The sequence below is a fragment of the Sander lucioperca genome, chromosome 18, assembly GCF_008315115.2.
Source record: "Sander lucioperca isolate FBNREF2018 chromosome 18, SLUC_FBN_1.2, whole genome shotgun sequence".
Taxonomy (NCBI): domain Eukaryota; kingdom Metazoa; phylum Chordata; class Actinopteri; order Perciformes; family Percidae; genus Sander; species Sander lucioperca.
This window is the reverse complement of record NC_050190.1, coordinates 24,541,401-24,566,648: the sequence shown is the minus strand read 5'-3', so window position 1 is coordinate 24,566,648 and position 25,248 is coordinate 24,541,401. Positions and strand designations below refer to the sequence as shown.

Here is a 25,248-nt window from a genome sequence, read left to right as displayed (position 1 = left end):
TCATTGACTTAATTAGATTCAAAGGACAAGGGCTCATCAGACTTTTCTCCTCATTTAAGTCCACTGTGTTTGGCAAACACCATAAAGGGTAGAGAAAGGAAAAGAAGAACAATTGCAATCAGGCCACCACAAGTAAATGTTTTGCAGAATTGTCTTTTCTCCTTTAGAACAAAACAGCAGTGTGTGCGTGTGTGTGTGTGTGTGTATATATATATATATATATATATATATATGAGATATATATGAGTGTGTGACTGATGGATATGAAAGGTCACCTCTCTCCTGTTCTGCGGGCTGATGTTACAAGAACATCGTCGCTCTCAGGTTAAACGGAAAGAGGGATTCCTAAGAGCTTCTCTTCTTCCATTTCTTTCCATTCTCATTACGTTGGGTCGGCCAGTGTCTACTCCGCGGCAGTCCTCTGGTGACTGAGGTAATGCAGAGTGTACATGATATTGTGCTGAGAATAAAAGCATAAGTCTGTTGAGCGGAACCCCCTGCCCCATGAAGAGAAATAAAGAAGAGAAGAAGAAGGACCTGCAGCTCCTTAGAGATACTGGTGAGCGTGATAACAGAGTCTGATGCTCCACACGCTGCCATCAGAGCTGGTACCACTTCTTATCTTTGTACTTCAGCATCATCTGAAGAGGGAAATGAGCAAAATTGTCAAAAAAAGTCAGAAATAAGAACATGAAACAGGATAAACAAACATGATTACATGTTAACATGAAATCAACGTTTTAAGAGCCCAAAGACATGACAAGTGCATACATCATGAGCATGTTTGGAAAAGGAATCTGCGCTGGCCATCATGGCTGCCGTTCTGTCCTCCAGCTCGCCCAGTTTCTGCCCTCTTTCGTCCAGAGCTATCCGGGCGCGGGCCAGATCTCCCACAACCCCAGACGCTGCACCCTTCATGCCCTCCATGCCTCCTGAGCCAGGGATGTGCTGGGCCAGGCTACGGGAGGCCTTACCAGCACCTGTTTCACCAACTACCAAAGACAAATAGAGAAATCCACTTAAAGTGTTAACAAATTCCGACATGCATCTTCCCATGTTCAAAGTCAAATCAAATGGCATATTGGTGGTTCAGGAAATTGTCCTTTAGTCTCGCATTGCCAGACCTATCCCCACAGTGCTGTGGAGTAAGGTCTGGCTACAGCAGGGATACATTCCAAGGATAGGAGAAAAAAACACTGTGGGTTGTTTGCATTTCTTTAAACCAATCACAATCGTCTTGGGCGTTCAGGACGCAGCGACGGTGGCTCTGCAAAACAGTCTCGGGTAGGAACTTGTTTTGGTGGAACATTTGCACCCACGCAAAAGAAAATGCCACATACAATATTAAATTAAGTTAACTGTTCACACAATACAGTAACACTGTTTAAATTAGCTGGATACATGGTTAAACCTTATTTGCTCTTACCAGTGTATTGCCGTGTGTACTTCGTCCAATGAGTCCCAAAACGTTCTAGTTAGATAGTAAATGACGTAAACATATTCTTTGTAAAGAACCAAGTAGGCCTGCCTTATTGCACGATCCAAATTTCCTCCAAAACTTGCCATTTTCAGCATAAGACTTGATAGCTCGAAGGTTGTTGTTGTTTCCCGTGTCGAAGGGATTTTGAGAACGCGCAGAGAGCGGAATGTGAGGGACAAAGCCTGACATCTGGCTCGTGAGCCCTCGCGCCGAATATCAGGCTGTAATGTAATGTAAAATGTACTTCCGTTGATCCTGACAAACTGTCCTGTACCTGAAAAGTCTCCCACACCATTCCCAAAACACATCTAACTGGTGGCTTTGGTCAGCCAGTGGCATTCAAAATAAACAGAAGAATTATACAGAATATGTATGATGTAACAAAATCATGATTTGATACTAGGCCGTTGTGTACTTACAGAGGTCCTCCCTGTCCAGAGACTGAGCGCCACCCCCAAACAGGCCTTTGAAGAAACCTTTGTTAGGAGCCTCTGGTGTCTCCACAGGGGTAAACAACTCACTGAGCATCTCCTGAGGAAGACATCAACATCAGAACATGTCTATTTCAAACTATATGTACTGTGATCTTTAAAAAAAAAAATGTTGGTGTGAGAGTACGCCGTGACTAAGTGTATGAACGTATACTACTATGCACTAGAAGCACCTGTCCCATTATGTGTATGTGAGGGCATGGTTTGTGGAAGGGTATGGCGTGTGTGTATGAATGTACTGTATACTTCTAGGCACCAGAAGGAGTAACACTTAAATTTCGTTGTGACAATGTTTTACAATGACAAATGATTCTGATATTCCCCAGAGAAATATAAACGGACCAATAGGCCTGCACGATTGTTATAAAATCGTGATCTCGATTCACCCCTGTTCGCGATTTTTTTTTTTTTTTTTTTTGGGGGGGGGGGGGCATTTTCAGCCTTTATTTTGATAGGACAGCTGAAGACATGAAAGGCAAGCAGTTAAAGAGTGTGCTAAGAAATCATTCTGTTTTATACTGCACTTAAATTGGCAATTGATAAACTCCATTTCTCTAGAGACTGAAGCTGTAGCTGCAGCATGTTGATTGACATGTTTTAATTATGTAAAGACATGTTCAAGGAGTTCAGATAGAGCCTGTATCAGGGCCATATTTAGTTCAATGTGTTATATGTCACTATTTTTGGTAGCCTACAGTACTTAAATGGCCAGTATGTACTTTATGTTCTTTATTCATTGAAGCCTCTATGTTTACAGGCTTGTGGTGATACGCAATGTGCTATAAGTGCCAAAAAAAATGTTTGGTACTGCCAATTTGTTTTGCTTGGTCATGGTTCATGTGTGCAATAAACCTTACACTTCGTGAGAAAAACAAAATCGCAGCAAATCATGATTCATATTTTTCCCCGAATCGTGCAGGCCTACGGACCAATAAAAGAACACAAATGTTGTTTTTTAAACTACCATTGTATTGTAATACTAGTGACCTCAGTGACTTAATAAGTACACTGCATAGCAATATGCCTTCTTGTATGTCTCCGTTTCCTTTGTCACTCATTTGATGTTCTATCTGAATAGACAAAGATCCCAGAATTGTCCACAGAGGATGCTTAGTGAGGGGATAATTGCTGTAGTGTCGGGAAGCCAAATGATTCATCACAAGCATGATGCATAATGTTGAAATGACACTACAGTCTACAGTGCAGAGCTGGTTCAAACAGCTGGACAAAAATAATTAACTATGTGCTGAAAGATTGTACATGCTCCCCCCCCCCTTCCTACATGCAAAGTCTTTTCTCTACACTTTTATTGGATCTAATAATGAAAGTATTTTTAGTATTCACTAATTAAGAGTATCTGACCTGCCGGTTGTCGCAGGTCTCCTGGCTATAGGTGATCCTCTGGATCTCCATGGGGGAGGTGAGGTACAGGGCCTGACCCAGGTTGGAGAAGCAGAACGTTCTGGCTATCCGCATGTCTGTCAGCGGCAGGTAGTTCACATCCAGCAGAGGCCGTAGACTGGGTAAACTGGCATGACACACAAAGAACATTTAGTTATTTACAGTATAATAAAATCAAGGAAACAGCAAGACGACAAGAAAATAAAATAAAACAGAAAGATTGTGCAGGTGAGATTAAGAAAACCCATGAGGGCTTATAGAAGGAATCTCACCTGAGGAAAAGAAAAAATCTACCTGAAATCTACAAATTAAACATAAGTAAGCCTTGAACTAAAAAACAAGCTTAAGGTTGGCTACATGAAACAACAAATGCATAAAATCAATTACAAGACTATGGATAAAATGAGGATGTGTGGATTTGTGTGTGTGTGTGTGAGTGGTTATTAAAGACAGGAAGGCCAGACAAAATCAGATATGAACAGTTCAGATCAGTGCAGTTAGGTTTGTTCATCAGACAGGTCCTAAGCCTCTTTTTGTAATTGTTGACAGAAGTTGACTAAAATGCAGAGTGGCTATAACTGTCCCATAGCTGTACTCCCCTGTATCTATGAACAGACATTATTTCAGACCACACTGTAACGTTAAGAATTTTGCTACACAAATGTAGTTATTGTGACTTCATCAGACATTTTGAAAGTAGATTCAAATACCACCAGAAGCTACCAGAAGCCGTACCTCAGGGTCATGATATGGCCGTTAGCACAGAAACAGGCGATGCAGTAAGCTCCGGCCATCTGCACAACATCAGCCCTGAGCACGAAGGAGGACTCAGTGATGCTGTGTTTGTAGATGCGGGTTTGGGAGGGCATGGCCACCACCTTGGCCTGTTTCTCCGAACACAGCACAGCGAACTGGGAATCTTGACCCTCTTGTGCCGAGGGAGGGGAGGCTGGCCTGCGCCTCCGGCTTTTCTCCTTCTCCTCATCTGAGGCATTTGGGTCGTACCATGGCTCGTAGGAAGGGGGCAGCAAAGTTCCAGTGTTGTCCAACAGGGCCATAGTCAAAATGCCTCCTTTGAGTGTGACCATAGTGCCTGAAAAATGAGTATTACAGAGTTTGTTTTTGTTTGTTTTTTTGGATTAGAGACATCCTTCAAATTGCCACAGAATATACAGCTAATTGCTACAATCCTTAATTTATGTTTAACCAAGAGGAGAGCAGAGCGTGAGAAGTTGCATATTTTCATTTGGAACATCTGGACAATAAGTAAGTAAGGTTTATTTATATAGCACCTTTTACAGATAGAGAATCACCAAGTGTTCTACATAAAAAAACAATTACACAATACAAACAATAAGAAAGAATAAAATAAAACAATAAAAGAAGAGAATAAAATTGCAGCAGATGAATAAGGGGAGGGAAAAATAAAGTTAGTTATATAGTTAGCTAAAATTAGCTATTCGGATAGGCTAACCAAAAGCCAAAAAAACTGTGATGGGAAATAATTAAAACCATTTGCACTAGCCACTCAACCTTCAAAGTTTAGTTATGTCCTATGCTCTCTCTAATGCATTTTCATTTGCTTTTTTCCAACATAAAACTCAGAGGTTAGAGAAAAGGTCTTCACACACTTTTTGGTGCAATAAAATGATCCTAGAACTGGCATGATCTTTCACTGTTTGGAATACATGGTTTGTTCATTTTAAAGCTGGGGTGTCACGGAAGGCTTTTATCATGTGGACGCACCAACAGTTTGGTTGTCATTTACGCAGAAACTACGCACTATAGCTTTAAACCCTGTAAATGTCTGACTTTCATATTCAACCATGTAATGCTGCTATGTTGCAAATATGGTTTGAATTAATTTTGTTTTTGTATTATAAAAAGGCACAGTACATGATGAGTGTACAATGTATTTTAAGTCAAAATGTTCAGGTTTTAGCTGAAATGCTACACTGAAATAGCCACAATGTGTACTCCATGTGGCACTAATATTGTGCTGAGCTTTTAAATTCTGCTTAAAAAGTGGCATTTATCTCTATGGCACAAAACACTGTCTGCAGGGCTTTGATACTGTGGGTTTGCTCATGAAAATACAATAATTGACTCAACAGTAACTTCTCAAAAGGTTTCTGGAACAGAATCTTTTGGCCCAAACACTGTTTGTGGAAAGAAAACTCCTTACACACAGAGTTTTCAAGTGACCACAATTTCCCTCCACCACTTCCTTTCTAAATGCCAACTATTCACAGTGCAAGAAACCACCAAGACATGTCAACTATGAAGGCCAGAAAGGGTCATTCTGAGCTTTAGAAAGTAATGGACAAAGCAAAATGACTATTACCTACATCAGTGGTTCTCAAACATTTTTCAATAATGAACCCCCATTTGAAGTATTTTTTCAGCCAAGTAACCTCTGACCAGCACTAAACATTTTTGGTAAAAAAAAATAAAAAATAAAATAAAAAAAGCTTAGCTATTTAACACAATACAATGCACAATACAGCGCTGCACCATCAGTGTCTGATTTACTAAACAACAATATTTTAACTGAAAAACACTTAAATGCTATATTTCAAATGTTTAGAATTACCAGATTCATTCTTATAGTGCATAATTATTTTAAGAATTATGCATGACTGACATTTTTTAAATTAACATAAAAAAAAACAAAAAAACTTGCATAACCCTTGCAGTAATCCAAAGTACCCCTACGGGTACACGTACCCCCATTTGAGAAACACTGACCTACATTATACTGTATTATATGTTCACCACACATGTTGAATCCCTGCTGCACAAAGCTAGCTTTCTCATGTCTGTGAGGAAAGTGGGATTTTTTTTAAAAGGGGCTTGTAGTCATTGATTAGTGTTTTTCTGTCTCACATGCAGAACCTACGGAAGAGGTTAGGGCCACATGTGAACATTTTATTCAGATTCTGAGTTCAAAGTCAGAATTTGGAGAAAAAAAGTCAGAATTCTGTCTTTATTCTCAGGCTACATTTACATTGCTCATCTACACCACGCATTCACACTGCTCTGGCGTTTCAGAGCCTCTAAACCGGAGAAATTTGTAAACAATTCTGACCCCGTTTTGGTTTGGAATCTGCGGGGTTGAGTTGCAGTCTCAACGGGCGCAAACAGAGACCTTTGGCAACACCAACACTGACGCCAACGCTTCACCGCCTGATTGGGTCATGACGTCTCGTTCTCGGAGACTAAGCTACTAACGTTACCATGGCAACTACCAGCAACGGGTGGAGTATACACGTATGTATGCCCAGTATACGAGAATGTTGATGAGTTCGCGTTTAGCTCAAAACGTAGCAATATAAATGTAGCCTCAGAATTCTGACTTTAATGTTTTCACATGTGGCCCTAATCCTCTTCCGTAAGAACCCTGCCTGGTGAATTACTTCAAGTTCAGTTGAGCTTCTTACCACAGGAGGAGATGCCAACGGGTTGCTGCAGCCTGTGGTCCCCAGGGGGCGGCAGGCTGAGCGCCACCATCATCACAGTGCCCTGGGTGGTTCCCACCAGCAGACAGGGGCTGACCACGCTGTCCGTCTTCCTGGGGAAACTCTCACAGAAGTGAAAGGAGGATATGGCCTCTCGGGACTCTCTGTCTATGCTGGTGACACTTGAACTGCGTGAGCGGGTGAAAGCGTTATCCTTGGCATCTGGACAGCAGGAGGGAGTACAAGAACGAGAGAATGAGGAATGATTGGTGTGTAAAGAAAGTGGGGTAACACTTTATTTGAAGGTATCTACATAAGAGTGACATGACACTGTCATGACACATGAACCCTAACCCTAAGTCTAATACTAACTCTAACCATAACTTGTCATGACAAAAACTGAATGACACTTACTAAAAGAAGTGTTATGTCATAAACGTTTATGACTTGTTTATGTTTATGACACGCTCATGACAGTGTGATGTCACTCTTATGTAGATACCTTCAAGTAAAGTGTAACCGAAAGTGGTAAAACGTTCACGGAGGACTTCTCCATGCAAACAGGAGAATTAGAGATGAAATCCACTGGGTCAAAACTCAGTTAGCATGTTAGTGCTATGTTCTGCTACTATATGTTTAGTGGAGCACAGCCTTAATCATATTCATGTCTTTATAGTGAGAAGTGACCCAGTAGAGAGTAGACTAGTATTCAAAAAGATTTTTAACACTGAGATGCTCTTTGCACAGTTAACATCCAAGGATGCATTTTCTTTAAAAGGTCCCATGGCATTAAAATTTCACTTTATGAGTTTTTTTAACATTAATGTGAGTTCCCCCAGCCTGCCTATGGTCCCCCAGTGGCTAGAAATGGTGATAGGTGTAAACCGAGCCCTGGGTATCCTGCTCCACCTTTGAGAAAATGAAAGCTCAGATGGGCCAATCTGGAATCTTCCCTTTATGATGTTATAAGGGGAAAGGTTACCTCCCCTTTCTCTGCTTTGCCTGCCCAGAAAATTTGGCCCGCCCATGAGAGAGAGAGAGAGACATCATGGCTTGAAAACAAGCAAAGCATGGCAGTTGGTCAAGGCCACACCCCCACCCTCCACCTTGCCCCCACCCTCCACCTTGCCCCCACTCTCTCCTCCTCAATAGCATTTAAAGCTACAGACACAGAAATGGCACATCCTAAGGAAAGCTCATTGTGGGACTGGCTCTAGTGGCTGTAATTCTGCTCCAAGGCTGAATTTCGGGAAAGAGACTTCAGATACAGTATTAGAGGACCACTAAGGCCTATATAAAAGAGACTTCAGATACAGTATTAGGGGACCACTAAGGTCTATATAAAAGAGACTTCAGATACAGTATTAGGGGACCACTAAGGCCTATATAAAAGAGACTTCAGATACAGTATTAGGGACCACTAAGGCCTATATAAAAGAGACTTCAGATACAGTATTAGGGGACCACTAAGGTCTATATAAAAGAGACTTCAGATACAGTATTAGGGACCACTAAGGCCTATATAAAAGAGACTTCAGATACAGTATTAGCGGACCACTAAGGTCTATATAAAAGAGACTTCAGATACAGTATTAGGGACCACTAAGGTCTATATAAAAGAGACTTCAGATACAGTATTAGGGGACCACTAAGGTCTGTATAAAAGAGACTTCAGATACAGTATTAGGGACCACTAAGACCTATATAAAAGAGACTTCAGATACAGTATTAGGGGACCACTAAGGTCTATATAAAAGAGACTTCAGATACAGTATTAGGGGACCACTAATGGTTATATAAAAGCATCCAAAAAGCAGCATGTCATAAGACCTTTAAATGCTTCCCATATTGCACTCTTTGCAACTAAATTGACAACAACATTCTCAATGTAAAAAAAAGTGCAAGATATGCATGTAGTACTACAGGGAGTCCCAAGGAAGAACTAGTGTTTAAGGAGCAAGAATTATTCATGCCTCATTACTGTGCTGACGGCAGCTGAAACACAAGCTTTTACCCTCTTTAAAAGGCTAATGAGGAACCCCAACATGAACACAAAAAGATCTGTGACACAGAGGGGAAGGCTAAACAGACAGCCCATCATGTGTGTTCTTCACAAGGAAAAACTGTAAACGAGAAAAGCACGATTTTTAACACCGAGTGCAAAGTCAAGCCAGCGGGGCTTCCTCCAAAAAGAACCAAACAATCATAGTGAAAAGATTAGTGTCATGTCAACCAATTCAGAACAAAAGCCCCAGCAGTGGTGGGGGGTTAGTACCAGGTATCCCACTTCAGCCAAAGTCAGACCATGGCTGGTCCACTCACAGTAGTTGAGATCTGATTTAGTTCTACAGAAGGCCCCCTTCTGGGTCATCCTGGCCGCCGCCTTGCCTTTGTTTATGTAACAAAAGTGCTTCTTATTTGTGAGAGAGCGCCATCGCTGGAACCTCTCCTCTGCTTACAGTGCAAACAGAGACACAGTGTTCGTCTCAACTTACAGTATAACATCCCAAGACAACAGGAATCTCACATTTACAACAACATGCTATTAGACAATACAAAGTATTTGACAGCTGTGAACTCACTACAAAGAAAGAAGATTCAAATGACAAAAGGAACACCTGTAGAAAAGTGTAAAGGTTCTTAGAAGCTAAATATTCAGTAGTTTTGGCTTACCCAGGTCTGGCTTTTGCTCGCTAGACGAGCTAATTTTCCGTGACATCTTGGCTGTAACAGAAACAAATACTCATATTGTATGAGGAAAGACTGACGGCTAAAAATGGAAAGGTTTTTGAAAAATCTAAGATAGTTTAAATAAACTGCAATTGAAGATTCCGTAATTATCATTTCAGCAACCTGTGACATAACATTGTTTTTACCACGCAAATCAGTGCGCAATCACAAATTAGGATTTTCAGACAGACATTCTTAAGAGTGGTGATAGATACTGAAGGATAACTGTTAAGGACATTCATAAAGTGCCTACAGTACATTATGCCATACATTGGACAACTCTTTGAGTGCAACAAGACTGCATTGCTTTAAGAGGAATATTCTGACTCAATTTCAATTGAGTTGGTGCTTTTAACTTTGTTGCTGGCTACCGGGACTGTTGCCAATATAAAGTATAAAATCCCCGAAGTTGCCCGTTGCAGTCTATAACCACCCTTAGAGAAACCCTGAGAATACAAATGAGGCTGAGCGGCATCACAGACAACCAAAGGGCCTGCAATGTCAAACAAAGCAAGAGGCAGTCAAGAAATAAGGTAATTGCAATTCAGTGAACATAGTTATGCAAAGAGAGTAGGAGGAGGAAAAATCAGTGAGGAGCCAAACAGTTAACACTGAACTGAAGCCCTGGAATCAGAAACACACACAGCAAGTGTCTACAACCAAAGATACATCATTCACTTAAACAATTAAGTGACAAGGTTAGACATTAGTACTGTAAAGATTAAAGCATGAAGCTGATTTTCTATGCTTTCGAATTAGTAAAAAAAAAAAAAAAAAAATTAACTTTTCTCAATTATAACATAACATTTTTAATCCAGAGCAGCAGCAGCCACAGCATTTTGAACAAAAATCTGCATAGAAAAAAAAGACGTCCTGTCATGCATTTAATAAAGAATCCTGATTCGTTTCATAAATCAACTATGAAACCCCCACACTGTATGATTAGTAAAAATACATTTCTTGTAGGGGTGTGCAAAAAAATCGATTCACCTTCGAATCGCAATTCAAGCTCTACCGATTCCAAATCAATTCATAGAATTCCAAAAATCGATTTTTTAAATTGTATGTCTACTGCAATCACATGGGAAAAGTAACTACATCTACATACTGTGAATCGTTTTTTGTTTTTTTTTTAAATCATTTTTGAATCAAAAATCGATTTTGAATCGAATCTTGAGCCTGAAAATCGATATCGAATCGAATTGTGACATTTTCTGAATGCACTTCTTTCTTTCATTGGCGCAAGATGCACAGATGGACGTAGGATTAAGGCACAGTGGGGTTAAACTGCTGTCATTCAGAGAGAAAGAGTGAGTGATCAGAAAAAATACATCTGGATGATACAGTACCAAAGTCATTGGCAACCGTCTTGGAAAAGCGTCTGCTTTTGAACTTCACTGGAAACAAAGTTCAAAAAGACAAATCAGATCACTTCAGCGGTTTTGAAAAGCTTAAATTTAAGGGGACGTGCAGCTTTTTAACAATACAGTACCCTTGTCTATGAACTTCTGTTTCCGTTCATCATCAGAATTGCAAGGTGAGGTAGATCCTATATGACAAAATGTCAGCATTTGAAAAAGATGTATTTCAAAATTATAAAAAGGATCAGTTTTTTTTTTTGTATGAAGCACTCAGACTTCAGGGAGGCTCACCTGAAGTAGGTGATTTGCAGCGGTCCTCTGAGGTGTTGGACCCATCGTTGGAATCACAGGTTGCTGTGGGAGCCACAAGGGTTGTAATTAAACATGGCAGAATTAGTCCTCTTGGACTACTCTCAGCAAGGCTTACTAAAGCTATTCTGATTCCTATGGTACATACATATGGTGAAAATATAAGGGTCACCTATTTGAGCAAAGGCAGGGACAATAACCACACAGTGTAAGAACTAGGGCTGTCAATCGATTCAAAATGTTTTAATCACGATTAATCGCACAAGCGTCCTAGTTAACTTAAAAAATTAAAATTAATCACACATTTTTTCCTCTGTTCTAAATGTCCTTTAAAAGGGATATTTTTACAAGATTTTAATGCTCATATGGTATTTGAGGCTGACTCCTCCGGTGGTAACTCAGAGGGGGAGAGAGCAGCGCTGTTTAGTGTTTAATAAGCGAGGATCTGTGGACTGCATGCATGGGAATCATAGACTGTAAATTAGTGGACAGAGCATGTGTGACGTCACCCATTGGTTTGTGGAGATCTGCTATGAGTTGTTGAGTTTGCCGTTACGGGTGCAGCCATCCTGGTTGCGGATGTGACGATTTTAGACGAGAGGGAGGAGTGAGGGAGGAGCCCTTACACTCTACATTACATTACGTTACACACTTTCACTGGCAATCATATCATAGCCACGACCTAAAACACCCCCTGCTTTATCGCCGATTTTAAAATCAACGAGACCATTATTGAAAATGAACATCCTTCTGTATTGCAGAAGACTTAAAACTAGCGATTGAGACCATAAACTCATTATGAAAATGTTTACGGAGGTAATAAATCAAGTGAGAAGTGGGTCACTTTCTCATAGACTTCTACAGAAACCGAACTCCTTTTGCAACCGCACGTGTCATCCCCTGCTGGAATTCAGATAGAATGCAGGTTTAAGGCACTTCCGCATTTGCAGCACTTGGCCAAACCGGATGCGTTGTCCATTAATATTAACAGTCTATGATGGGAATGAATTACAATAGAAATATATTTGAATATATTTATAAGTCGGCTAACAGGGTCTGAAAAGTCGCTAAATCTAACGAGAGAGCCGTCAAGTTGGCAACACTGTCCGCAACGTTACTGCTGCAGCTTCCTGATTTCCCAAACTACGGAGTGACATCACAGAACAAGCGTGCGTTAAAAAAATGAGTGGCGTTAAAAAGCAATTTGCGTTAACTCGTTATTAAGGCGTTCATTTTGACAGCCCTAGTAACAATACTTCACTTCACAAATCTAGTACAAATCTGTTGACTTAAGTGGTGTTTGTCTAGTAAAATATATGGCAGGGTTTAAAGACACACTACCTGATTTTGTTAAAGTGCCCTCAAGCCTCCCAGCTCACTGCTGGAGTCAATAGTGAGCTTTGGAGATTTGAGGCTGCTATATCAATCAGGGAGTGTATCTTTATGAGAAAAAAGGAAAGGCTCAGAGGAGAAAAAGGATACGGTAGGGAGGAGGGAGGAGGGGGGGGGGGGAGGGGGGGCGAAAGAGAAATTCTGACACAACAGGACTTACTCGACTGAGATGAACGTAGTTTTTTCACAGACTCAGAATACAAGTAAGAAAGTCTGGACATGCAAGACGTCACAGTTGGATCGTCTTTACCAAATCACAGAGAGAGACCAACAGTAAAAAAAAAAAAAAAGAGAAACACAAATTTGACAGGACATCATAAGTGCAAAAGAAAAGAGTCTCAAAGGCTTGCTGCTGGATTTCTAATTGAAATTAAACAATACAAATATACAGTATCTCTCAGATAATATTCCTGCAGTTTGCATGCATTACAATTTGTATTTCATTGCAGAGAACCCAAACAGAAGTCTTGAATCTAGCATCAGGCCACTGAGACTAAAAACAGTACAAGTACAAAAAGTGACTGACAAGAACACAGTAAAAGACAAAAACAGCAAGGCTATAAACGGCAAATAAATGTGAATTATTTATCGTTTGATCATAAAAAGGAATCAAAAGGAAATGCCACTGCACCACTGATACAGCATTCACGCTGTCTTTAGTGCATCTAACTGAACAGATGGCGAATATGTCAGTTATGCCCCCTGTTGAGGGACAGGAGCTACTGCAGAGGGGGTGCTCATGGTGCGAAGTCAAGGCTGCTGCCAAGTGTCAGCCCTGCCTCACTAACCCACCTCTAACAGCCAGAGCCGTGCAGCTAATTGTTCAGATTGCTTTAGCAACACAAACAAACGTGAGCTAAGTAACTATGTTTTTTTTCAGGGTTGATAATGGTAGTCAGCTGCCTTAGCTATGGAGAGTGACCAGACAGAAAAATGAGAGGTGTAATTGCTGCAGCTCACCTCCAGAGGACTGCCGTGTTTTGCGTGGCGAGCGAGGCTGCCTCTGGTAGGGGTCAGATGGGCTGTACAGCTCCGATGTGCCCATGTTGAGGAGCAGAGTTTTCTGGAGGTAGTCCACCACAGCTAGACCATTACTGTTTCCAAACACCACACTGAAACGCAGGAGGGATGAGGGACACAGATGCTGTTTTTGCTCTTAACTCCTACCTTATGATTTACAGTGGCACTGTATAAATGGTTGCTGACTTCTAGGGCTGCAGCTAACGATTATTTCATTGTCGATTATTTTCTCGATTAATCGATAAGTTGTTTGGTCTATAAAATGTCTCCCAAAGCCTAAGATGACATCCTCAAATGTCTTGTTTTGTCCACAACTCAAATATATTTATTTAACTGTCACAGAAGCGTGAAGAAACTAAAACATATTTACATTCAAGCAGCTGGAATTAGGGAAATTTGTCCTTTTTAAAATAAAATTTAAAAAAAATGACTCAAACCAATTAATCGATTATCAAAACAGTTGATTCATTTAAGAGTTGACAACTAATCGATTAATCTTTGCAGCTCCACCGCCTTCTGTGTGTGTGACAGGTTGCACAAACCAGCCAGTATAAAGACAAGTGTCGGCATAGAATCATGTGAACTGATGTCCAAATATCCAGTGTGCTGGCTGCGTAGACTTACAGGCCGTAGGAGGAATTGATAGCCAGGCTGGTGATGGGCTGAGGTGGCTCCCCGCTCACCCACACCAGCTGGATCACCAGCTCCACCTGGTAGCCCGGAGACTGCTTCAGCGGGGAGCTCCGCACCCTGCAGGATCAGAAAGCAGGCTGGAATTATCACCGGAATTAAATATCACACTTTTGGGTAAGCCACACTGGCGATATCGTCATTTTTTATTATTGTTATTTCCCCTTCCACCCTTTTACTGTCAAAACATTTTCATCATTTTTATAAATAATATTATTTCCCCCTGGTGTACTGATGTGGACGTTTTGTGATGGATTGGGCAGTTGACTAGAAGGAGTGAATGGATGACGACATCACTTACTTAAAGTGGTCTGTTCAGTGACAACCTGCTTCACAAAAACCTAAATAGCTGAGCCCAATTTAACAGTTTTGCAAAAAACGAACAAGAAAACTTAATTGTCCGTACTGCAGGCATGGTTTATTGTCCCGGGGTCCGTCGGAGGAGTTGCTGCCTGTGGAGGGCTGAGCGGGAGGCTCAATCTCCTGAGGGCTGGAGGAAGCTCCCGGGGTGGGCAGGGTGGGGGTCTGATCCCCTCCTGGATCAGGGGAGTCACCATCGCTAAACTCACTCTGCATCCGCACCTCCAAAAGCTAAACACAAGAGATGATATGTGACAAAATGGCTGGTTCTTGGACCTTCCTTCTTTATCATACTCTGCCCTAAACCTTCCCAACTGTCCCAGAAAAAAAGATAGTTGCAGACAAAGGAGTAGAAGCGTTGCTGGTCTTTCTGGTATTCATATACAAGTACTCCTTGGATACTTTGGGTGCACTGGGTTTATTCTATCTTGTGAAAGAAAACTAGTCTCAGTCCAAAAACTGTAAATATGCATGTGTCCTTCAGAAATAATCAGTGAAAGGATCCTTCACTCAAGTCATTAGTGTAGCACAGTACAGGTGTGTAAGCTACTACAGACAATGACCCTGGTGAAGACCTACATAGGTTAAAACAGGATGGTCATTTTAAAAGATATTGCCGTAAAAATAAAGGCATTCTAATTTTGCACAAGTCCTATAGAGTAGAGCTGTAATCGGGCCTTAAAAGTTCGGCCCGACAAGGCCCGAGCCCGACCAGTACATTTTGATTGACAGATTTTTAAAAGCCCGAACCCGTTCACAGCCCGACTGTACAAAAGGCCGTCTATCAGCAGTGATTAGAGCGCATGTCAGAGAATAGCTCTTCACACCGCGAGCGGGCACACGCACCACTCGGCGGAAAAGGGAGAGAAAGAAAAAAGAGACTGCGCCGCACGCACACAGCTCTTTTGTCTTCCGTCAAGAATGAGTAATTTATACATTTTTTAACATAATTTATTCATGACTAACGGAGGCTATCGGCCAGTTGGAAGTTGGAACAAAGAAATAAAATAAGTCCTCCAGAAGCCAGCCTCTGTTTCACCTCCTCAGGATCCATTTACACGCCAATCGAAACGCATCACCTGACCGCTCGTTTACTGCGCAACCAGGAGCGAAAGCCCGAGCCCGGCCCGAGCCCGTGTAACATGATAGAAATGAAGACCGAACCCGACCGAACCCGTCGGGTCCTGTCGGGTCCAGTCGGGTTCGGGCAAAGATCTTCAGCTCTACTACAGAGTACCTTGGATTATTGTTTAAGTAGACATGCATTTTTACATTTCTGGACTAAGACCAGTTTTCCTTGACAATATGGAATAAACTACAAACGATAGTTGTCTTTCTTCAGTCAGATAAAAGTTTCAAGCTTAAAATAAGGATTCATATTTGTCCAAAACTATAATTGTGCGTGTTTCTGACGACACCCTGTCATGGACCATATTTGTTCACCCACCTGCACAACTTCAGTGGTGATTTCTTGTTTGCTGAACCTATAGATGATAACGTGGGCAGACACCCCGGCCACACAGAGCATTCTGCTCTCAGGGCACCAGGACAAGGTCTGGATGGCAAACGGGTCCTCCTCTACTATATCTGTGTTTGCCTTCTCCTCCTTACTGCGTGCCCTCTCAAAAACCTTGGCAGTCTTCAGCTTGTACAGCACTTGAAGCATTACTTTGAGAAGAAGTAAAGAAAAATAAGTTAGAAAGATATGTACTGCTGCCTTCAGTTAATGTACTCATGGTACATTAACTTAATAGCATATGATGTAGTTTATTCAACGCAATAATACACAGTAGTTCCAGGCAGCATTAAGTGCACACTGTTAGTGCCACCTGGATTAGTTCTGGAAATTTCTCTTAACAGTGTCATGGAGTGGACATACTTATTTATGCAGATGACACTGTTGTATATACACATGCTTAAACAGCATAGCAAGCTGCTTCAAAGCTCACTAGGGCCATGGTAATAGTAAGCTTGATCAATTGTGTCCTAACTAGGGCTGTCAAAATGAACACGTTAATAATGAGTTAACGCAAATTCCTTTTAACGCTACTCATTTTTTTAATGCACGCAGGTTCTGTGATGTCGCTCCGTAGTTTGGAAAATCAGGAAGCTGCAGCAGTAACGTTGCAGATAGTGTTACCAACTTCGCAGCTCTCTCCCTAGATTCAGCAACTTTTCAGACCCTCTTAGCGACTTATAAATATATTCAAATATATTTCTACTGTAATTCATTCCCATGCATGCAGTCCACAAATCATCAGTTATTATGTCCTATTGTGCAGCAGCACTACGCAGGCAGTCAGAAGGGGGAGGGGCTGCATGAAGGCGGAACGGGAGCGGCTTACGGTAACACATCCATGAACAGGAGTGGATGGCTAGCAGAAACAAAGTTCCTTGAGCAGAAATGGATAAATAAAAATATATTTTAAATGGCAAGTTGAGATTCAAAGCCCTTCAGATGCTTCTCTCCACAAGACTAAAGTTATTTGCATGTACTGTCGACGTGACCTCTCCGGGAACCATCACCTTATCGTGGTGGAGAGGTTTGTGTGTCCCTATGAACCTGAGGGCTGTGTTGTCTGGAGCTTTGTGCTCCTGGTAGGGTCTCCTAAGGCAAAGTGGTCTCAGGTGAGGGGCCAGACAAAGAATGGTTCAAAAACCCTATGAAAAAACGAGGTAGAGATGATGTGACCCTGCCCGGAGGAAGCCCGGGGCCCCCGTCTGGAGCCAGGCCCAGATGGAGGGCCCGTCAGCGAGCGCCTGGTGGCCGGGTTTGCCACGGAGCCCGGCCAGGCACAGCCTGAAAAAGCTACGTGGCACCTCTCTCTCCAACCCATGGGCCCACCACCTGTGGGAGGAACCGCTGGGGTCGGGTGCGCTGCCACATGGGTGGCAGTGAAGGTCAGGGGCCTCGACGGACCAGACCCGGGCAGCAGACGCTGGCTCTGGGGACGTGGAACGTCACCTCTCTGTGGGGGAAGGAGCCGGAACTTGTGCGGGAGGTGGAGCGCTACCAGTTGGATCTGGTGGGGCTTACCTCTACGCACAGTCTCGGTTCTGGAACCATACTCCTGGATAGGGGTTGGACTCTTTTCTTCTCCGGAGTTGCCCAGGGTGTGAGGCGCCGGGCGGGTGTGGGGATACTCACAAGTCCCTGGCTGAGCGCCGCTACGTTGGAGTTTACCCCGGTGGACGAGAGGGTCGCCTCCCTACGCCTGCGGGTTGTGGGGGGGAAAACTCTGACTGTTGTTTGTGCGTATGCACCAAACAAGAGTTCAGAGTATTCGGCCTTCTTGGAGACCTTGAATGGAGTCCTGTATGGGGCTCCAGTGGGGGACTCCATAGTTCTGCTGGGGGACTTCAACGCGCACGTGGGCAATGATGGAGACACATGGAGAGGCGTGATTGGGAGGAACGGCCTCTCTGATCTAAACCAGAGTGGTTGTTTGTTGTTGGACTTCTGTGCTAGTCATAGATTGTCTATAACGAACACCATGTTCGGGATGCTCATAAGTGTACTTGGTACCAGAGCACCCTAGGCCAAAGGTCAATGATGGATTTTATAATCGTTTCATCTGATCTGAGGCCGTATGTTTTGGACACTCGGGTGAAGAGAGGGGCAGAGCTGTCAACTGATCACCATCTGGTGGTCAGTTGGGTCAGAGGGTGGGGGAAGACTCTGGACAGACCTGGTAAACTCAAACGGGTAGTGCGGGTGAATTGGGAACGTCTGGAGGAGGCCCCTGTCCGACAGACTTTCAACTCACATCTCCGGCGGAGCTTTTCGTGCATCCCTGTGGAGGCTGGGGGCATTGAACCCGAGTGGACAATGTTCAAAGTTTCCATTGCTGAAGCTGCGGCAGGGAGCTGTGGTCTTAGGGTCTTAGGTGCCTCAAGGGGCGGTAACCCACGAACACCGTGGTGGACACCGGTGGTCAGGGAAGCCGTCCGACTGAAGGAGTCTTTCCGGGATATGTTATTCCAGAGGACTCTGGAGGCAGTTGCAAGGTACCGAAGGGCTGCAGCCTCTGCCGTGAAAGAGGCAAAGCAGCGGGTGAAGGTGTGGGAGAAGTTCGGAGAAGACATGGAGAAGGACTTTCGGTCGGCACCAAGGTGCTTCTGGAAAACCGTTCGCCACCTCAGGAGGGGGAAGCGGGGAACCATCCAAGCTGTGTACAGTAAGGATGGTAATAGGGCGGTGGAAGGAGCACTTTGAGGAACTCCTAAATCCGACTAATACGCCCTCAATGGTAGAGGCAGAGCTGGAGGATGATGGGGGATTGTCGTCAATTTCCCTGGTGGAAGTTGCTGAGGTAGTTAAACAACTCCACAGTGGCAAAGCCCCAGGGATTGATGAGATCCGTCCAGAAATGCTTAAAGCTCTGGATGTGGAGGGGTTGTCTTGGTTGACACGCCTCTTCAACATTGCGTGGAAGTCGGGGACGGTGCCTAAGGAGTGGCAGACCGGGGTGGTGGTTCCCCTTTGCAAAAAGGGGAACCAGAGGGTGTGTGCCAATTACAGGGGTATCACACTTCTCAGCCTCCCCGGTAAAGTCTACTCCAAGGTGCTGGAAAGGAGGGTTCGGTCGATAGTCGAACCTCAGGTTGAAGAGGAACAATGCGGATTCCGTCCTGGTCGTGGAACAACGGACTAGATCTTTACTCTTGCAAGGATCCTGGAGGGAGCCTGGGAGTATGCCCAACCGGTCTACATGTGCTTTGTGGATCTGGAGAAGGCGTATGACCGGGTCCCCCGGGAGATTCTGTGGGAGGTGCTGCGGGAGTATGGGGTGAGGGGGTCCCTTCTCAGGGCCATCCAATCTCTGTACGACCAAAGCGAGAGCTGTGTCCGGGTTCTCGGCAGTAAGTCGGACTCGTTTCAGGTGAGGGTTGGCCTCCGCAAGGGCTGCGCTTTGTCACCAATCCTGTTTGTAGTATTTATGGACAGGATATCGAGGCGTAGTCGGGGTGGAGAGGGGTTGCAGTTTGGTGAGCTGGGGATCTCATCGCTGCTTTTTGCGGATGATGTGGTCCTGATGGCATCATCGGCCTATGACCTCCAACACTCACTGCATCGGTTCGCAGCCGAGTGTGAAGCGGCTGGGATGAGGATCAGCACCTCTAAATCGGAGGCCATGGTTCTCAGCAGGAAACCGATGGAGTGCCTTCTCCAGGTAGGGAATGAGTCCTTACCCCAAGTGAAGGAGTTCAAGTACCTTGGGGTCTTGTTCGCGAGTGAGGGGACAATGGAGCGGGAGATTGGTCGGAGAATCGGCGCAGTGGGTGCGGTATTACATTCAATTTATCGCACCGTTGTGACGAAAAGAGAGCTGAGCCAGAAGGCAAAGCTCTCAATCTACCGGTCAGTTTTCGTTCCTACCCTCACCTATGGTCATGAAGGCTGGGTCATGACTGAAAGAACAAGATCCAGGGTACAAGCAGCCGAAATGGGTTTCCTCAGGAGGGTGGCTGGCATCTCCCTTAGAGATAGGGTGATAAGCTCAGTCATCCGTGAGGAGCTCGGAGTAGAGCCGCTGCTCCTTCGCGTCGAAAGGAGCCAGTTGAGGTGGTTCGGGCATCTGGTAAGGATGCCCCCTGGGCGCCTCCCTAGGGAGGTGTTCCAGGCACGTCCAGCTGGGAGGAGGCCTCGGGGAAGACCCAGGACTAGGTGGAGGGATTATATCTCCAACCTGGCCTGGGAACGCCTCGGGATCCCCCAGTCGGAGCTGGTTAATGTGGCTCGGGAAAGGGAAGTTTGGGGTCCCCTGCTGGAGCTGCTACCCCCGCGACCCAATACCGGATAAGCGGACGAAGATGGATGGATGGATGGATGTCGACGTGAACTGAGTTACTAACGGAGTAGTCGAGTCTCAAATACTACTTGAGCATTAAAAACTTGAAAAATATCCCTTTGAAAGTAAATTTAGAACAGATACAAAAATGTTAAGTTAATTAGGACTCTCATGCAATTAAAAATGTAATCGATTGACAGCCCTAGTCTTGACCTAAATAATCAAAGTTGAAGAAGCAGGTTTAAAAACAAGAACAACTTAGTAAATTTAAAGCAAAATAGACACTTTCTCTCCTCAATTGCTGCCAAAATATTGATGAATATAAAATATGATTCTGTTCTATGTACTAACTTTAAATGTAGGTGCATAAATATTATATCTGCAAATCCAATATTTACACAAGTCTAGATATAAACCATAAATCAATATTATCACTGTTAAATATTCTATAATTTTGAGTTATATTGAAAATGCTAACATAACCTAATAACACTTAAATAATTGCATGGTGTTGCCACCTTGCAAGATAAGAGTATTTAAGGATATGAAAATCAGGTATGGCATGCAATCTGTGATTTGCATACTACATCCATTTTGCACTGGCTTTTAAATGTTTCATCTATGCAAACATTAGTCTCAAGTGTGTTATAATAATGTTTATTTGACTTGATGATCTGGTTATGTGTATGATTACTGTGGTAATTGTACATATGTACGTTTTTAACCTGCGATATGACTTCTGCTGGAAACTAGCTTTTAACTAATATAGCACAAAATCTGCGTCAAAAAGGATTATACGCAGCTCCCTACAAATAAATTTAATAAAACAAACAAAACTACTCACATGCAGAAGCATCCCAAAATTTGATCGACCCATCAGCATGTCTGAAAACATTAAAGAAAAAAAGAAAGGAAAAGAAAGAGATTATGAGATAATTTGTTCACGGTGACAATGCCATGTTTGCATGTGAATGAAAGTCAGTGAATCAAAATAACAGATTGATTCGTTCATTCATTAATAATTAGGTACTAACCCAGTGATTATGATCTCTGGGTAACTCTGAGTGCCTTGGCCCCAGTTTCCTCCACTAATAGGCCATTCCTGTGAAAATGCAGGCTTCTTTCAGTTGTGATACCAGTTTACTGGCATTTATATGTCTCCAAAAATCAATTCCAATTGTTAAAGTCTGATGCATTTTAAACGCACATTACACAGAGGAGCAATTTACCTTCTTGCTGTAACCTTGTCTCTTTTGCCGGCTGCCGACAGAGTAAAGTGCAGGAATAAGTTCAGCAGGGCAGTCAGCAAAGTACTCACAGCAGGTCACTGGTGACTCATGGATAGTCAGGGGATATGGATTCTCAAATATGGGGTACCTGTCAAGACAAAAGGATAGATTTGAAAACTAATTCCATCTTCATGGTATGTGCACTTGAGCTTCAACTTGAGATGAAAATGACAACTTGCTTGCTGCCAATCAATCAATGCAGTTGGATACTCTGACCGACCAACCAGTTTCAATGTCCCATGAAATGGCTAGGATATTGTGATTTTAGATTTCTTATACTTGTATCACAAATTTAATTTAACTAGTTTAACTAGCACAGCACAGCAGAGGGGTTAATTTCCAAACAGGGTGACGGTTGGTGGCTTGACCGTACTAAAGTAACATTAATGTATGAATTTAAAGATTATTTTTTGGGCTTTTCCGCCTTTATTTGATAGGACAGCTAGGTGAGAAAGGGGAGAGAGAGGGGAAAGACATGCAGGAAATCGTCACAGGTCGCATTCGAACCCTGGACCTCTGCATCGAGGCTTAAACCTCCAAGTATATGTGCGCCTGCTCTGCCCACTGAGCCAACCCGGCCACAATTAATGTATGAATTTAATTAGCGGAGGTGGTAATGCTATTATTTATTTAGTTAAGTTAACACACAACACTTAACGTTACACACCTGGACCTGGTCTGAGTGAGAAGGAAGACAGGTTTCCTCTTAACAAAATGTTCTGAGTGAATTTAAGCTGGGCTTTTATTGTGAACGGTAGACACAGAAAAGCCAGCGTTATGGCAGTGTTTTTTCCCGCTCAACCTTTATTGTGCGGCCGCTTAGTTTCATTCATATTTATTAATTTCTAATGCTGTCCAAACTGCTCCAAATTCCAAACCCCAAGTCCATTGGGTCCCCAGGAAGCCAAGTGTAGACTTGGTAGACTGGATCAACGGTTCTCGAGATATTTTAAAGACAACGGACACACACACACACACACACACACACACAGAGGCTCCTCGATTTATAGTTAGATGTTACTTTAAAATTAATAAACAACAGCCACTTGGACTGTTGACACCCAAATACACAGAACACTTCAACCTGCGTTACTGCTGCTACTGAACTGTGAGTTTTAAAACATTCACCGTGAGTTGGGAGAAATTTGGGGATTTGGAGGAACTATTGGGTGCTATAACAGAATCGAGGACTGCATCATCATCATTCATGCTGGCTGGGTTGCCCTCAATTCATCAAATTAACTGGGAGAAATCTTTATATACACCCACTGGCAGTGTAAGATGCAACAGCAATAAAGATGTTCACACTTTTTAAGAAATATTATTACATTTTTTTATTTTTTACCATATAATTACCATAAAATGGTAAACAGCAGGAAACACCCAGGGGGATAAATTTAACTAATTAAGATTCAAGTAATAAGGATATAATGCTTTACTGCAAAACAATTTTCCTTTGGTAATTAAAGTTATTTTATTTTTCATGGGACCTTTGTAAATTAGGAGTAGACTTTGAGAGCTTATGTATTCTATAAACTCATTATAGTTATTATACATTATAAATTCACTGCAGAGATGGATCACGACTTTGTGTCATTTTTCTTCTGTTCATTTATTAAAGTCTGAAAGGTTTCAAGCGCACATTTCTGACTGAAATCATATAAATACAGTTAATAGTGTTAAATAATCAGACGTATCTCTAGTATACTGTGTATTGATACATAATGTGCTTGATCTACAATACCCATATTCCTCGATGCATACCAACAATACTCCAATTAATCTATGTTTAGAAAGCAGCATAATTACCCAATCTGTCCGAGGTCTATTACAACTAAGTCCTTCTCGAGGAGGACCACCACAGCATAAGGCTCCTGAAAGTCTGGCAAAAGAACCAAAATAGCATAAAATTAACAGTGACGTCATTTCATTGAGCTAATACACATTCTGTCTCCAGAGTGGAGAGTGTTGCAGCTCACCATTTGGATATGGAGTTTCACACAGCGTTAGGAAATCTACGATGGGGTAGTCCATCTCTAGGACAGCAGTGCTCTTTCCATGCATCACAGTCAGACAGGCTCTTCTCCCCACTGTATCGTAAGACAGACCTCCAGACAGGATCATGAATGGGTCCCTGAGTTCAGGAAACACACACACACACACACACACACACACACACACACACACACACACACACACTTTAACTGCTTATTCAATAAATGTTTAGTATGGTGTGTTGGGCAAGTTACTCAGGAAGTGTAATATGTTACTCTTTACTTATTACTCCTTAAAAAAGCAAAATATTACATTACTTAGTATCAAAAGTAATTAGTTACGTTACTTGTTATATAACTATAATACTTTCGCGGCCCACCCCCACACACACAAAAAAAAAAAAAACACACAAAACAAACGCACAACCTGCCAGCTGCTTTAGAACTCATTCTACTTTATTGGAAGTCAACAACCAGCCAAACTGCAGGACTGCAAACATTCTGGCTGTTACTGTATGTTACGCACATTTACATAGGCCTACTATGTTTTTTGTCGAGTTTCACATTACATCACATTATGAAAAGGACGTGGCAACGCAGATTTCCATCACCAAAATTACAACAAGCGTAGACGTCAAGTCATCATGTAAGAAAGCCTATCTGGGATTATTAACTGTAATATAATTACTGTTTCAGAAATTGTTACTCTGGAAAGTAATAATAGTACAGTAATATATTACTAAGTAATGCGTTACTGCCCAACAATGGTTGTGAAAAGCTACTAGGTCCAATCAGTGGTAAATGGGTGAAGAGGGACACTAAAATTTTACTGTTGTGCTTTCTCTGGAGATTCTTTGCCCCCATTTCAAGAGCATTTATGATGGGAGGAGCCTACTTTTAAATTATAATGACAACTATATTAATCCCTGTCTTGAGAAAAAAAAAGTAAGTGATAATTAGATCAGCTTCAGTGAAATAGTTAATTTTTATGACATGTTTTATAGGAAAGTTTTGTCTTTTTTAACTTTCTGACCTTGACGTAACAAGCTTGTTCTCTTCAGATAATGATACTTTGGTCAACAGTTATCAAAACCTAATTAACATGCGACCTCAACGCAACAATGAATCATTGGTCATGATCAAAATAATGATCACAACAAAACAAAGCCCGTGAAAAACATAATAATATAATTAGCCCAGGCCTTCCCAGCTTTCCACCCAGTTTCCACCAGCACAAGGATGCTGTCAACATGACTGGCCTGTTGTGATAGAATAACAGGAAAGGCCACTTTCAGTACAGGATATGGATTCAAACAGGAGTCGGTTAAAACACAGGATACAGTAGGTGGGGATATGCTACCATCACACTTACCCAGCCCTTGTTGTTTTATACTCCACCTTCAGAATAGGCTTGCATGGTTCTGGCTTTTTTCCATCCTTAGGCTGCTTTCCTAGTGGAGGTTAAATGGGAAAAAATGCAT

General features: G+C 42.5%; 1 protein-coding gene across 19 annotated transcripts in view; it reads right to left on the bottom strand.

The window, feature by feature from the left end:
- Positions 1 to 366: 366 nt before the first annotated feature.
- Positions 367 to 25,248, bottom strand: part of stxbp5b (syntaxin binding protein 5b (tomosyn)) — a 38,861-nt gene continuing 13,979 nt past the window's right edge. The window contains exons 9-30 of one of the 19 annotated variants that reach the window (XM_035994676.1): positions 25,140 to 25,218; positions 23,753 to 23,907; positions 23,583 to 23,655; positions 21,714 to 21,861; positions 21,519 to 21,586; positions 21,329 to 21,369; positions 16,140 to 16,360; positions 14,739 to 14,923; positions 14,267 to 14,392; positions 13,583 to 13,734; positions 12,783 to 12,866; positions 11,213 to 11,275; positions 11,053 to 11,109; positions 10,910 to 10,957; positions 9,504 to 9,554; positions 9,153 to 9,284; positions 6,813 to 7,052; positions 4,108 to 4,465; positions 3,334 to 3,499; positions 1,900 to 2,011; positions 772 to 992; positions 367 to 641 (exon numbers count right to left, since the gene is read on the bottom strand). In XM_035994676.1, the coding sequence (XP_035850569.1) occupies positions 600 to 641; positions 772 to 992; positions 1,900 to 2,011; positions 3,334 to 3,499; positions 4,108 to 4,465; positions 6,813 to 7,052; positions 9,153 to 9,284; positions 9,504 to 9,554; positions 10,910 to 10,957; positions 11,053 to 11,109; positions 11,213 to 11,275; positions 12,783 to 12,866; positions 13,583 to 13,734; positions 14,267 to 14,392; positions 14,739 to 14,923; positions 16,140 to 16,360; positions 21,329 to 21,369; positions 21,519 to 21,586; positions 21,714 to 21,861; positions 23,583 to 23,655; positions 23,753 to 23,907; positions 25,140 to 25,218 (2,822 nt within the window). In that variant the 3' untranslated portion in view covers positions 367 to 599. The remainder of the gene's footprint in view (positions 642 to 771; positions 993 to 1,899; positions 2,012 to 3,333; positions 3,500 to 4,107; positions 4,466 to 6,812; positions 7,053 to 9,152; positions 9,285 to 9,503; positions 9,555 to 10,909; positions 10,958 to 11,052; positions 11,110 to 11,212; positions 11,276 to 12,782; positions 12,867 to 13,582; positions 13,735 to 14,266; positions 14,393 to 14,738; positions 14,924 to 16,139; positions 16,361 to 21,328; positions 21,370 to 21,518; positions 21,587 to 21,713; positions 21,862 to 23,582; positions 23,656 to 23,752; positions 23,908 to 25,139; positions 25,219 to 25,248) is intronic. The other 18 variants (XM_035994677.1, XM_035994678.1, XM_035994679.1 and 15 more) reach the window with 18 other exon arrangements.